The sequence below is a fragment of the Trichomonas vaginalis genome, chromosome IV (assembly GCF_026262505.1).
Source record: "Trichomonas vaginalis G3 chromosome IV, whole genome shotgun sequence".
Classification (NCBI taxonomy): Eukaryota; Parabasalia; order Trichomonadida; family Trichomonadidae; genus Trichomonas; species Trichomonas vaginalis.
This window is the reverse complement of record NC_067206.1, coordinates 3200080-3211395: the sequence shown is the minus strand read 5'-3', so window position 1 is coordinate 3211395 and position 11316 is coordinate 3200080. Positions and strand designations below refer to the sequence as shown.

At 35.2% G+C, this 11316-nt stretch overlaps 7 protein-coding genes, 1 non-coding gene and 2 pseudogenes across 10 annotated transcripts, besides 1 other annotated feature; 5 read left to right on the top strand and 5 right to left on the bottom strand.

The window, feature by feature from the left end:
- Positions 1 to 72, top strand: TVAGG3_0019790. Its single transcript has one exon. It is a non-coding gene; the product is annotated as a tRNA-Gln (tRNA).
- Positions 73 to 1481: 1409 nt separating this feature from the next.
- TVAGG3_0019780 (nitrile biosynthetic process) lies at positions 1482 to 2883 on the bottom strand (the record flags this gene model as incomplete). The annotated part of the gene is made up of 1 exon (XM_001305953.2): positions 1655 to 2833. The coding sequence occupies one exon, from the start codon at positions 2831 to 2833 to the stop codon at positions 1655 to 1657; it is 1179 nt and encodes a 392-aa protein (XP_001305954.1).
- Positions 2884 to 3150: 267 nt separating this feature from the next.
- Positions 3151 to 11316: part of a mobile genetic element that runs on past the window's edge.
- Positions 3286 to 3732, bottom strand: TVAGG3_0019770 (single helix bin domain-containing protein; the record flags this gene model as incomplete). The annotated part of the gene is made up of 1 exon (XM_001305952.1): positions 3286 to 3732. One exon carries the CDS (start codon positions 3730 to 3732, stop codon positions 3286 to 3288), a length of 447 nt encoding a protein of 148 aa, XP_001305953.1.
- TVAGG3_0019760 (uncharacterized protein) lies at positions 4209 to 4844 on the bottom strand (the record flags this gene model as incomplete). The annotated part of the gene is made up of 1 exon (XM_001305951.1): positions 4209 to 4844. One exon carries the CDS (start codon positions 4842 to 4844, stop codon positions 4209 to 4211), a length of 636 nt encoding a protein of 211 aa, XP_001305952.1.
- Positions 4863 to 5159, top strand: TVAGG3_0019750 (annotated as a pseudogene). The gene has a single exon. A coding segment is annotated over exon 1 (297 nt).
- TVAGG3_0019740 (uncharacterized protein) lies at positions 5610 to 5762 on the top strand (the record flags this gene model as incomplete). Its single annotated transcript, XM_001305950.2, has 1 exon — positions 5610 to 5762. The coding sequence occupies one exon, from the start codon at positions 5610 to 5612 to the stop codon at positions 5760 to 5762; it is 153 nt and encodes a 50-aa protein (XP_001305951.1).
- TVAGG3_0019730 (uncharacterized protein) lies at positions 5773 to 6180 on the top strand (the record flags this gene model as incomplete). The annotated part of the gene is made up of 1 exon (XM_001305949.2): positions 5773 to 6180. The coding sequence occupies one exon, from the start codon at positions 5773 to 5775 to the stop codon at positions 6178 to 6180; it is 408 nt and encodes a 135-aa protein (XP_001305950.2).
- On the top strand, positions 6201 to 9495 carry TVAGG3_0019720 (annotated as a pseudogene). The gene has a single exon. A coding segment is annotated over exon 1 (3295 nt).
- Positions 9713 to 10780, bottom strand: TVAGG3_0019710 (integrase core domain containing protein family; the record flags this gene model as incomplete). Its single annotated transcript, XM_051220109.1, has 1 exon — positions 9713 to 10780. The coding sequence occupies one exon, from the start codon at positions 10778 to 10780 to the stop codon at positions 9713 to 9715; it is 1068 nt and encodes a 355-aa protein (XP_051105095.1).
- On the bottom strand, positions 10793 to 11146 carry TVAGG3_0019700 (uncharacterized protein; the record flags this gene model as incomplete). The annotated part of the gene is made up of 1 exon (XM_001305947.2): positions 10793 to 11146. One exon carries the CDS (start codon positions 11144 to 11146, stop codon positions 10793 to 10795), a length of 354 nt encoding a protein of 117 aa, XP_001305948.1.

The window sequence follows — 11316 nt, the reverse complement described above, 5'->3', positions numbered from 1 at the left end:
GGTCCCGTAGTGTAGCGGTTATCACTTGGGACTTTGAATCCCGAAATCCAGGTTCGACTCCTGGCGGGACCATGATTTTTATTTTCTGATTTAAACAAAGTGTCAATTCTGCCTATTCTTCTTTTTTATCTAAGAACTATCAATTCATAAAAGATCTACTATCATTAATGGTTAATCCAGATCCTATAGATATGATTTTATATCTATGACTATAATCAAGTTACCTTCATTCAAACAATCTTTAATCAATTAATCATTATTTACCAAGCTTGAGCATCACCTTACTTGAACAATTGCGAATTGGTCATTTCCGATTCATTTATTCATGTATACCTTTTTTAAATTGTTCCCGTTTTATTCACCTAACATAAAACTTTTTAATTGAATGTGCTTCAATGATATTTTTAAATGCGTATTGATTACATCTATAATTTTATGATATCGATCATATATTTCTATCAATTACAATTCATTCGCAAGATAATAGTATCAGATACTATTATTGACCAATGATATTGTGTATACCCACCATTATGGCCACATCTTATTCAATTATGTTTAGTAAAAAATCTTTTATTATCTATTTATTTTAATATTTAGGGAAAATTGAAATCGAATGTAATATACGCATGTGTTAAATTTTATGATTAATGCTTAGTAATATCATATTTAAGATATGGAGGCTTGAAACATGATTCCTAAAAAAAATAAAATTTTTTAGACAATTAGATGATTAACAATAAGATATCATTAACATATTAAAAATAGAAAAGTATTGTAGTATTATTATCTTTGAAAACCAGTTAAATGTATCTAGAAAACGAAATTACTTATTTTTAACCTTATTTTTCCAAAAAAATCATGAAAAATAATTTTACTTCATAAACTTCAAGAAAAATAATGTTATAATTCAAGAAATGCAAAAAATTTCGAAAACTGTAACTTCGCAAGAGCTCGTTCATGATGCAAAGGTAGCAGAATATAGTCAAAAGACGCTTCAATAAAGGAACTATTACTACTTTTCATTATCATTCACTCTAATATATTTGCTTTCAGTAAATATTCTTATGCAATTAAATTTTCTAAGCTACACAGCCATTTAGAGACAGAATTTGTGAACTTCAAAAGCTTCTTACCATTTTTTAAGTATTTCAAGGAAGTTATAACAATTCATGCAATGAAAATACTGAAATAGAAATTTTGAACTTTCCTGTCGATACAATTTCATTAGTAACTTTTTACTTTTAGAATTCTATTTCACGATATACCAAACTGTCAGTAAAAATGTGAATACTCGGAAACATTATTACACAAACAAAGAAAGATAGTATTATTTAAAGAATACAAAATATAGATATATAATATTGAATATATTCAGTAAAAATGTAATATCAGACTTTTAGAGTAGGAAAACCTCTTTTAATACTTATAAATTTAAGTGCTTACCTAGTAATGTTTATATAGTTTCGGATTAATTTCAATTTTTCTTTTTTTTTTTAGTTTTCTTCAGTATTTCCGTTCTAATTATTGCTATTTTACTTGTACATAATTGACCTTTCATAATAATATCATTACTTTATTTGAGTTACTGAATTTAAAACTAAGCAAATTGAACAATAATCTAATTTAATAATATTAAAAATAATCATATATACTAATTAAAGCTAAGCATCTTAAGCATATCATCTTGATGATTGATGACAGCAATTGACTGTCCAACGCTTAGCATGAAAATTGGTGGAGGATCTTTCAACGGCTGACCAAGAAAGCCGTAGATAGTCCTCGTGTTTTCTTGATATACAAGTGATGTGGAAACGTTTCTGGGCAATTGGAATAGACCATTGTCATCAACATTTCCATCTGCTGTTGAAACTGTTTCTCCATCTGGCGCGATATGGAAGAACATCCAGTATTGCCTTTCAAGATGAAAAGCGTAAACGTGCGAGTATTTCTCATTGGATCTTCCACCGATCAAAATTAAAACTGGTCCAGCTTGAACCAAAGAGGAACTGATTGTTCTTGTATTAACCTTAATACCACGCGGTTCAATTCTTCCCACTTCTCCAGTTTCAAGATTCAAAATCATCATTTCGGCATTTTCTTCACGTGAACCGCCATGAATATAGCATTTATTACCGATTCTAACATGTGAAAAACCTGTTCTTCCTTTAACATCTAAGGCAGCATTGGTCCAACATTTTGCTGCTGTATCAAGAATCGAAAGATCTGTAATATAATCACCGTTGTATCCGCCCCATATGAATACTTTATTTCCAAATGTTTCAACAAGTGGTGCAGTACGAGGAATTGGTATTGGGCCGGAAAATTGCGGACGACTAATTTCGAAAGTTTCAAGATTGATAATATGAAAATCAGAAAGATATTGCTTGTCAGCATATCCTCCGAAAACAACAATGTAATGAGCAAGTAATGCAGCACGACAACCAGATCTTGGTGAGATCTCTTCGCCATGTACTGGTAGGCGCGCCCACCTGTTAAGTTTGAAATCAAATGCCCAAACATCATTCAATGGTTGATTTTCTACTCCAAGTCCATAACCAATGTATAGCCGATCTTTTTCAGGATCATAAACAGAGAAATGAGATGCGCGTGGAGAGGGACTTTCTCCAACAGGGTTGACCAAACTCCAAATAGCTTGGACCCATCCTTTTAATAAAGTTGGATTATGAACGACAGCACAGGAAGAAATTGGCTGAACTACGGAATCATCCCCAATATCAGATCTATATCCATTCATTGGAGCATATTCATCAGGAGCAACATATCCAAATGCTGTTGGATAGGGATTTACAATACTTCCTTCGTTACCCATTTAAAATTTTATCTGATTTTTTTTTCTCACAAAGAAAATTTAGTCTGTTGACACCAACAACGAATTTTATCATATTTTACTACTGGTTTGATGATGTCTCTCAATTTTTGAATATTTTACAATTTGTACGTTTATTTCTGGATAATCATTAAAAATCAATCTATTAAAGTCATATGAAGAAAACAAGACAACATTGAAAGTACAGTATACATTGTGCGTCGCCTGTAGCCTACAGCTACAGTCACCAGCACAATATAAAAGTGACACTATACGGGTGCACATATGTACGCATATATGTGTAAAAATAAACGTTCATATGATCGTGATCACAAAGATCACGATCTGAGTATATGTGTTATATGAACTATTACTATGTGAGTGTTATATATGAGTGTAAAAAGATATGTTTGAGTATAAATTAAGTGTTTATTCTTAACTGTTTGTGGGGATCTTTAGAAGTTACCAAGGCGCCAGACTGCGTGCTTCAATTCTTTGTATGATGAGTTTGCAGTAATGAAGCGTTCGTGCCACATATCAGACTGCCTTCCCAACTGATCAACTCGAGATCTGAGATCAGAGATCTCTTCATCTTTGTAGTCGAGCTTGGTCTTGAGTAATGTTATGAACTCATTCTTCTGTTGTAGTTCCTCCGCCTGCTTTGTGATCTGCTGCTTTAGTTCCTCGAGAGCTACGTTTGACTCCTCCAGCCGCTTCAAATACTTGTGGCTGGTCTTGATTAAACGTAGCTCTCTTGGAGTAGCAGGAGGTCCGGTCTTCTTTGCTGTCTGTTTGTGGGGATCGAGGATCTTGATCTTGCCCTCTCTCTTTGCAGCCATGGGTATTTCCTCTTCTTCTGAGGATGACGAATTAACATCATCCTTGGCTTTGTTCGCTTCCATTAAAATGTAAACTTTACGTGTCAAAAATTTCTGTCACGTAAACTATTTATGTTGAGATTGAGTACCAGACATTAATATAAGTTCAACCATTATATTAGAGTCTTTAGGAATTTCATATGGTTCTTTTACATAATATTCCTTTTTTTGACCATCAGTTGATTCTTCAACTCTTTTGAATGAAAAGCGCTTATAAAACTCAAACACGAGTGCATCTTTATAACCAGTGATATCGTAAAATTTTGGTGGCACAAGCTGTTCATTCACATTACATATAAATTGTTTGTTATCATGAGCAATATTACTCAACGTTACTAAAGGCTCAAGGAGAGGATTTATTTTTATCTGATAACCGACAAATTTATATGTTGGTTTGCCCTTTCGTTCAAGGATAAACCTGATATTCGCTATAGTTATGAAAAGCTCATCAAAGTACTTATATGTTTTTTTATCTTTATCATTTTCGTCAGTGAAATCTGCTATGGTAAAACTATAATATACATGCATTCGCGAGATATATTTTTTTCCCATAAGTCTAAAAATTTTGCTTTCGATGGAATTACTTTTTGCGTGAATGTTCTACCATGGTCATCTTCCCAAACAAGATCTGGTTTTCTTGATGTTGTGTCTGTTTCAGTGGTTTCTAATAATGCAGTGATGAAATCCAACACATCTCCTAGGGACATGTCATATTTATAATTCAAGGCATTTTTTTCTATACTACTGTATGAAGGTAATGTTATGATTGGTGATGTACCTTTTCTTAATACATTCAATTTATTTTCATTTGAATCATAGTAACAATCAACAAATTCTCTACTTGCCTCAGTCATTTTTTCCATAAGACCTTCATTCAACTCCTGTGTAGTCATGTTGGGTTTTATGTAATATCTCATGTCAAACCTTTTTTTCACTGATTTTGATGAATCTGTCATTTCTAATGGAATAGCAAGAAACTCAAAGTCTGGATGCTCAAGACTTATCTTTCTTATCTCAAGAGCTTTTGACGCAGGATATTCAATGAAGTCTCTCGGTAATTTATATGAGACTGTATTACCACTTATCGTGCCATCAGTCATAACATGTTCATAGTATAATCCAGCATATTTAGACATTTTATATGTAACTAAAAGATGGAGAAAGTTATTAATCAAGTAGATAAGATTCTTCATGATGGAGCACGTAAGAATAGTAAAGAACTAAACAATGCACTCATTATGCCATTTTCTGATGATTATCCATTTTGTACTAATGGTGTTTATTTCTACTGCGGTAAGATGGGTTCAGGTAAGACATATGGTGTTATTCGTCATATAATGATAACAGACCGCTTCACTAATACTCCATATTATGACTCAATAGTTATCTCAGCAACATCAGGAACAATGGATAAAACAGCGAAGACATTTATGAGTCAAGTTAAAGCACCAGTACTGAAAAAGGATGATAAAGAACTTATGCCTTATTTAATGAAGAACGTTAAGATGAAAGCAAAGTATTACGCTATTGTTGAGTTCGTTCAAAGTAAGTTCGAAAAAATTTCAGAGGAGATGGAACACATCTTAACAAAGCATCAACTAAGGAAACCTGATGGAAAGTTTGAGTATAAGAAGATTGCAATATATGTTGTAAAGAAGTTGAACAAATATCCTTTCACAAAGTATCCCAGTAATTCTCTATTAGTGTTAGACGATTATGGTGGTCATGACTTATTGAATGACCCACGTTCACCATTAGCGAACTTCATCACTAAGGTCAGACATTATAACTATACTGTTGTCATCATGTGTCAAACATGGAGACATATATGTTTAAACATTAAGAGACTATGCACTGACTTCGTTATCTTTCAAGGTTATTCTATGAGAGACTTTCAGTCAATGATTGAACAGTCAGGAGCAACAGAAGATTGGGAAGAGTTATGGAACAAATACAAAGAGCTACCAACACCTCGTTCATATATGGAAGTTCATATAGTTGCAGGAAAGACGGACTTTAAAGAAGTTAAGCAACAAAAGATGACATTATTTTAAGAAGAAATAAATGGGTTTTGGCGATTATGTTAAAGCTGGATGGGGTATGGTGAAAAAAAATCCTGGTCTTGTAATAGGTGCTGGATTTAACATTGCTAACAAACTTTTCCCTCAAGTTGGTCAAGTCGGTGGTGTTATCGGTAGTCTTGGTGAAAGAATTGCAAAAACTACATTAGGTGAAGATAATGCATTAACGAAGAATCTTAAAGCATTCAATAAAGCTCTTGGTGGTGACTTCAGTAGAGACAAGCCTGTTGAAACACCTATAGTTCAACCTCAACAAACTATTGACAACAATAAGTATAACGCATACATTGGAGGAGCTATTTGGAACAATCATAAGCCATTAGTTCAGTCAGTACGTGTACTATCAGACATGCCATGGATTAATGCTATTAGTGGCACTATACGCAGATAATATATTTTTATGAGGTTTAAATGAGTGAACAAGAGAGGAAACTCATTGATGAACGAGTTAAGAAATGGGAGAATGAACGTCCGATAATTCGTACCATAATTAGCGATCAAAAGTTCAAGCAGCATACATTTGATTTTTTGCGCGATATATATAATGATCTTGCTTTTGATTACAATGCTAGGCAATACTTTGAGAAAGAATATGTTCAAAAAGGTCGTATTAATTTCCCAATGAGAAGAGAAGGCTTTTTGATTACATCAACATATACACCACGTGGTAGAGACCCTTTTACAGACGCGGTTCGTAACTTTAAAGTACATTCTTCTATTAATGATGATCCAGATTTCTACATACCTTATTTTCGTCCACCTTCACATCCTTTACGAACCAGTGATCCTGGATATGACGCTAAACGAAGATATATAGAGACGAAATTAGCTAAATACAAGGAACCTAAGGATCCAAGGACTGGAGAAGTAAAGGAATCACATGTCAAGATAAATAAGCTTTACAAAGTAGTTGAAGAATTGGAGAAACGATCTAGAGAGATTAACGCTGAGAGGAAAAAGGAAGTACCAAATATGAACAAACTAGATAAGATGATTAAGGAATATAGAGGATTGGCGAATACATCGAGTGTTCTAATGAAGGAGTTAGAAAACACGACAAAGCTGCAGAAAATAATTCATGATGAATTACTGTTAGGTGAATTTTCTATAAAACAAAGACAGAGTAACTTAATGGGTGAGGCTTATTATTTGGAGAATTGGTATAATGAGAGGTTAAAACAAATGTCGACTCCAACACCAACTCCTACACTACTACCACTCCTACAGTAGCTCCAACACCAACTCCTACACCTACTCCTACAGTAGCTCCAACACCAACTCCTACAGTAGCTCCAACGCCAACTCTGACACCAACTGCTCACGCAGGTCCTCCACCAATGTCGAGTAGTCATGGTATAACATTAAATAAACCAACACCTACACCAAAAATAACTCCTGTATCACATCCTAGTACAACTAACCCAGTATCTGATTCAAATCAAGCGGAAAGATCACAGGTTCTTAAAAGAGCTAATACACCAACAGCTTCACCTATTAGAACACCAGAGCCAACTCCAAGAATCACAAAGGCACCAACACCTTCACCGACTGTTGAACCAACTCCAGAACCTACAGTAGCTCCGACACCATCTCCAACTCCAGCTGAACCAACTGATGCAGAATCTATTCAAAATTGGTTAGACGAAGAAAAGCGAAAAGAAAAGGCTGCAATTGATGCTGCACTAGATAAAAACACACCATCACAGACACTTGGTGGTTACATGTTAAAGAAAGACAACATTCAAAGACAAGAACGTGCATTGAGTGTTGCCAGAGAACAAGCACAAGAAGAGAAGAAAATAGTTGAAGGAGAAGCTTCAAATAGAGGTGGTCCAGGAACTTACCAAGGATCAAACTATCCAGCAGAGAAAGCCTCGAGTGATAATGTTGTCTCAAGAGCTACTGATTTAGTTATCCATGGTATTCTAACTGGTGCAACAACTGTTGGTAGTGCTATTGGAACCGGTGTTGACACTGTTGTTGATACTGTAAGAACTGTTACAAATCCTACACCTGAAGATAGGAAGGAAGAATTTCTTACTCTTAATACAAAGGCAAAACCAGGGATATGGATTGGTCGTGGAATTTTAAATGCTGGTAGTGCTATTGGCAATGGTGCTTCAGCGGTAGGGGGATGGCTCGGAAGAACAGCAACATCAACCGCAAATGGAATACTAACAGGTGCCAAATCACTTGGTAATTGGGCTGATGATAAGTATACAAAATATTATGAAGAAAAAGCTCGTAAGGCTAAGGAAGAAGCTGAACGAAAGGCGAAAGAAGAAGCTGAACGTAAAGAACTAGAGGAGCTTAAGAAGAAAGAAAAAGCTCGTAAGGCTAAGGAAGAAGCTGAACGAAAGGCGAAAGAAGAAGCAGATAGAAAGGCTAAGGAAGAAGCTGATAGAAAGGCGAAAGCAGCAGCAACACCATCACCAACTCCATCTCCATCTCCTTCACCATCACCAACTCCATCGCCATCTCCATCTCCTTCACCAATACCAACTCCATCGCCATCTCCGTCTCCTTCACCAACACCATCAATAGCGGTTCCTGTGAGACGATTTGGTGCATGGGGTGCTGATTTAGTCAAAGATGCTGCACAAGGAATTGGAAAGGAACTGAAGAACACAACATTAGGTACAATAGAGCGTTTTGGTAATCTTACGGATTACACAATTAGATCAGCTGCTAATCTTTTATATAACCAGACTACTGATAACGGTACTGATGAATTGGCTGTAAACGGACTAGCATCAAATAAGAAATCAGTAGATGATAAATACGATGAATGGAAAAAGAATATTAAGGGTGAATATAATAAGTATGCATATCCTGAAGAACATATGAAGTTAGAGCTTACCAGACTAAGAGCAAAATATGGTAATGAAACAACAAATACTACAACGCAAACGACGAAAGCTGACAGAAAGATTGATGACACTCCTACTCCAACTCCATCTCCATCAGCAGAACCAAAGAAAGAAACTCCAACGCCAACTCCTGCAATGGCGAACATCACAACAATTGCTCCAAGAGTTCCAACAGGAGAAGGTATATCAGGAAATGTTTCAACTACTCATAACATTACTGAAGCAGCTAATGTTTCAGCAGTTGAGCAACCTGTTGTTAATGTAACTCAGGAAAACGCTACTGAAACATCAACACCAAGACAGGATGTAAATAATGAACGTCCAGAAGTTAAGGAGGTTGCAAAAGCATACCTGGAGAAAAATACTACACAAGTTCTTGAAGCAGAAAAGCATCTCAATTCAGACAAAACTCCAACACCAACTCCTGAAGCATCAGTTCCTCCAGCAATTGGTGGAAATATACCTTCAGTATCACCATGGCAGAAATTTTATGGATTGTTTAAAGGAGCGAATAAGGTAATGGATGCTGCTGAGAATCTCCAAAAGTTCAAGAATGAAGTCGCAACTGGTGCAAAGGAAATAGAAGAGAATGATAAACAAGCTGCTGAATTAGCTAAACAACAAGCTGAAGCAACTAAACAAGCAGCAGCTCCTAAACAATCTATATCTAAGTCTCAAGACAAGGTCCTGACCCAAGTGCTAAAGTCAAACAGAATCCAACACCACCTGCAGCAGAGAAGTCCAAGAAGGACAAACAAAGAAGGAAAACAAAAAGAAGACAAGGACAAGAAGAAAGATAAGGATAAGAAAAAATCGTCAAAAGATAAAAAACATAAAAATTTATCCAGTAAGAAATGAGTCAAGTCATTAAAGCATCAACTAAACAAAAGTGGTTAACTGAATATATAAAAGATGGTAAGGTTCCTGATGGATATTATGTACATACAATGAAAGACGGACGTGTACAGTTCCGTAAAGTCAAGCAACCTCTCAATGATGAACAGATCAGAAGGAAGATCTCATTGTATGAAACAAAAATAAAGGACTTACAAGCTAAACTCGAAACCCACGATACTTCTCAAGAAAACTAGGCATATCTTTAACATGACCTTCATTAATATTTTTCCTCCAATACTGTACTTCCATTTGTGACAACCTGTTTGGATTACCTTCACGCATACCTCTACCTGTCACTTTTCCTGTATTTTCGTTCTCAAACGTAACATCATACTTTACATCATTACCGACAAGTTCATGACCATCAATACTTTTAACAGCACCGTGTCTTCCTTGATCTAAAGTTTCTCCTTGCTTTAATCCATGCTCTATTTTTGTCCATATCTGATAACGTGGATATCTTGCAACACTTCCATCTTTTGCTCTTAACAAGTATGCACTTGTATCAACTGAATCAACTGTATAATAAGAAGGATCAAGATGTCTTCTTTGTTGGTTACCTTTACCCCATGTTCTTGGTTCAACTATGACTTGAACTTTTTGACCAGGTCTTAAGTTATAAAGGTTATTTTTTCTGACATACTCTTCTTTCAATCTTTGCTTCTTTATATATTCCTCATTATCCTTTTCTGTGAAATCATCAGGCTTTTGTTGTGTGCTTGAATGATATTCAGTGTTGTAGTCATTAATAATTTGTCTCATTGTATCTGCAGTGAAAGGTGGTGTTTTATCACCTTCTTTGAGGTTTAACTTCATATGTAACATAGTTCTAATAGTTCTACAGAACCTATTAATAATACCTAGTATGTTATGATTGTATTTCTGTGTCGTCATGTGCTCAATGTTATGACTGACCAACAGATCTCGAACATTTTGTGTCGTATAAGCTGGGTCTTCATCACTAGTAAGTATTGTAGGCTTCATTTCACCTGTAGCTTGTGAAATGAACTTCTGCATTGCACTTAGAACATTGTTTGAGTTCTTTTCACTCATTGGGAACGCATAACCTTTTCTACTGTTTACATTGATGAACAAAAGAAAATATGGTGGTGTTCCACCAGGATTCTCAAATGTATCGAATTGATAAGCTCCCATATCAGTTGAATATATTGGTAGCATCAAATCCTCTTGTATTAAAGTTTTTTCTTGTTTACCAACAGTCATTTTTTATTAACGTTAAAGTCTTACAGGCATTGAGTAATCGCTATAACCATCATGGTCTGCGAATTCATGTAATCTTGAAGCATCAGGTTCTTTCTTCGTTGGTGCATGAAACCTTGCTTCATCATAAAGGTTCATATAATGGTTTGTCACGTTTGGGGTAGACCCAATTTTTGCATATTGAGGATATGAGTAATGATACACTAAGTTGAACCCATTACTACCATCATCAACATATATCTTTGGTGGAGGTTGTCTTATTAAATTCCTTCCTCTTGGGGCTTTGAGTTGGACGATCTGATCTAGATCATTGTAAACAACTCCTGTTGCAGTATATTCTGTGTTGTTCTCTGGGTTAATGTTCGTCATTTATATGAGAATAAAACAATTTTTACTCATAACAAATGAGATCGAAGTCAATTCTTTATGGTGCAGCTAATCTTCCAATTGAACCAACAAGCAATGTTGATTCAAGAACAACTAATAACATTGTGATAAAGAACTATCCATCTGGTACAGTAAGTGATGCTCCAACAGAG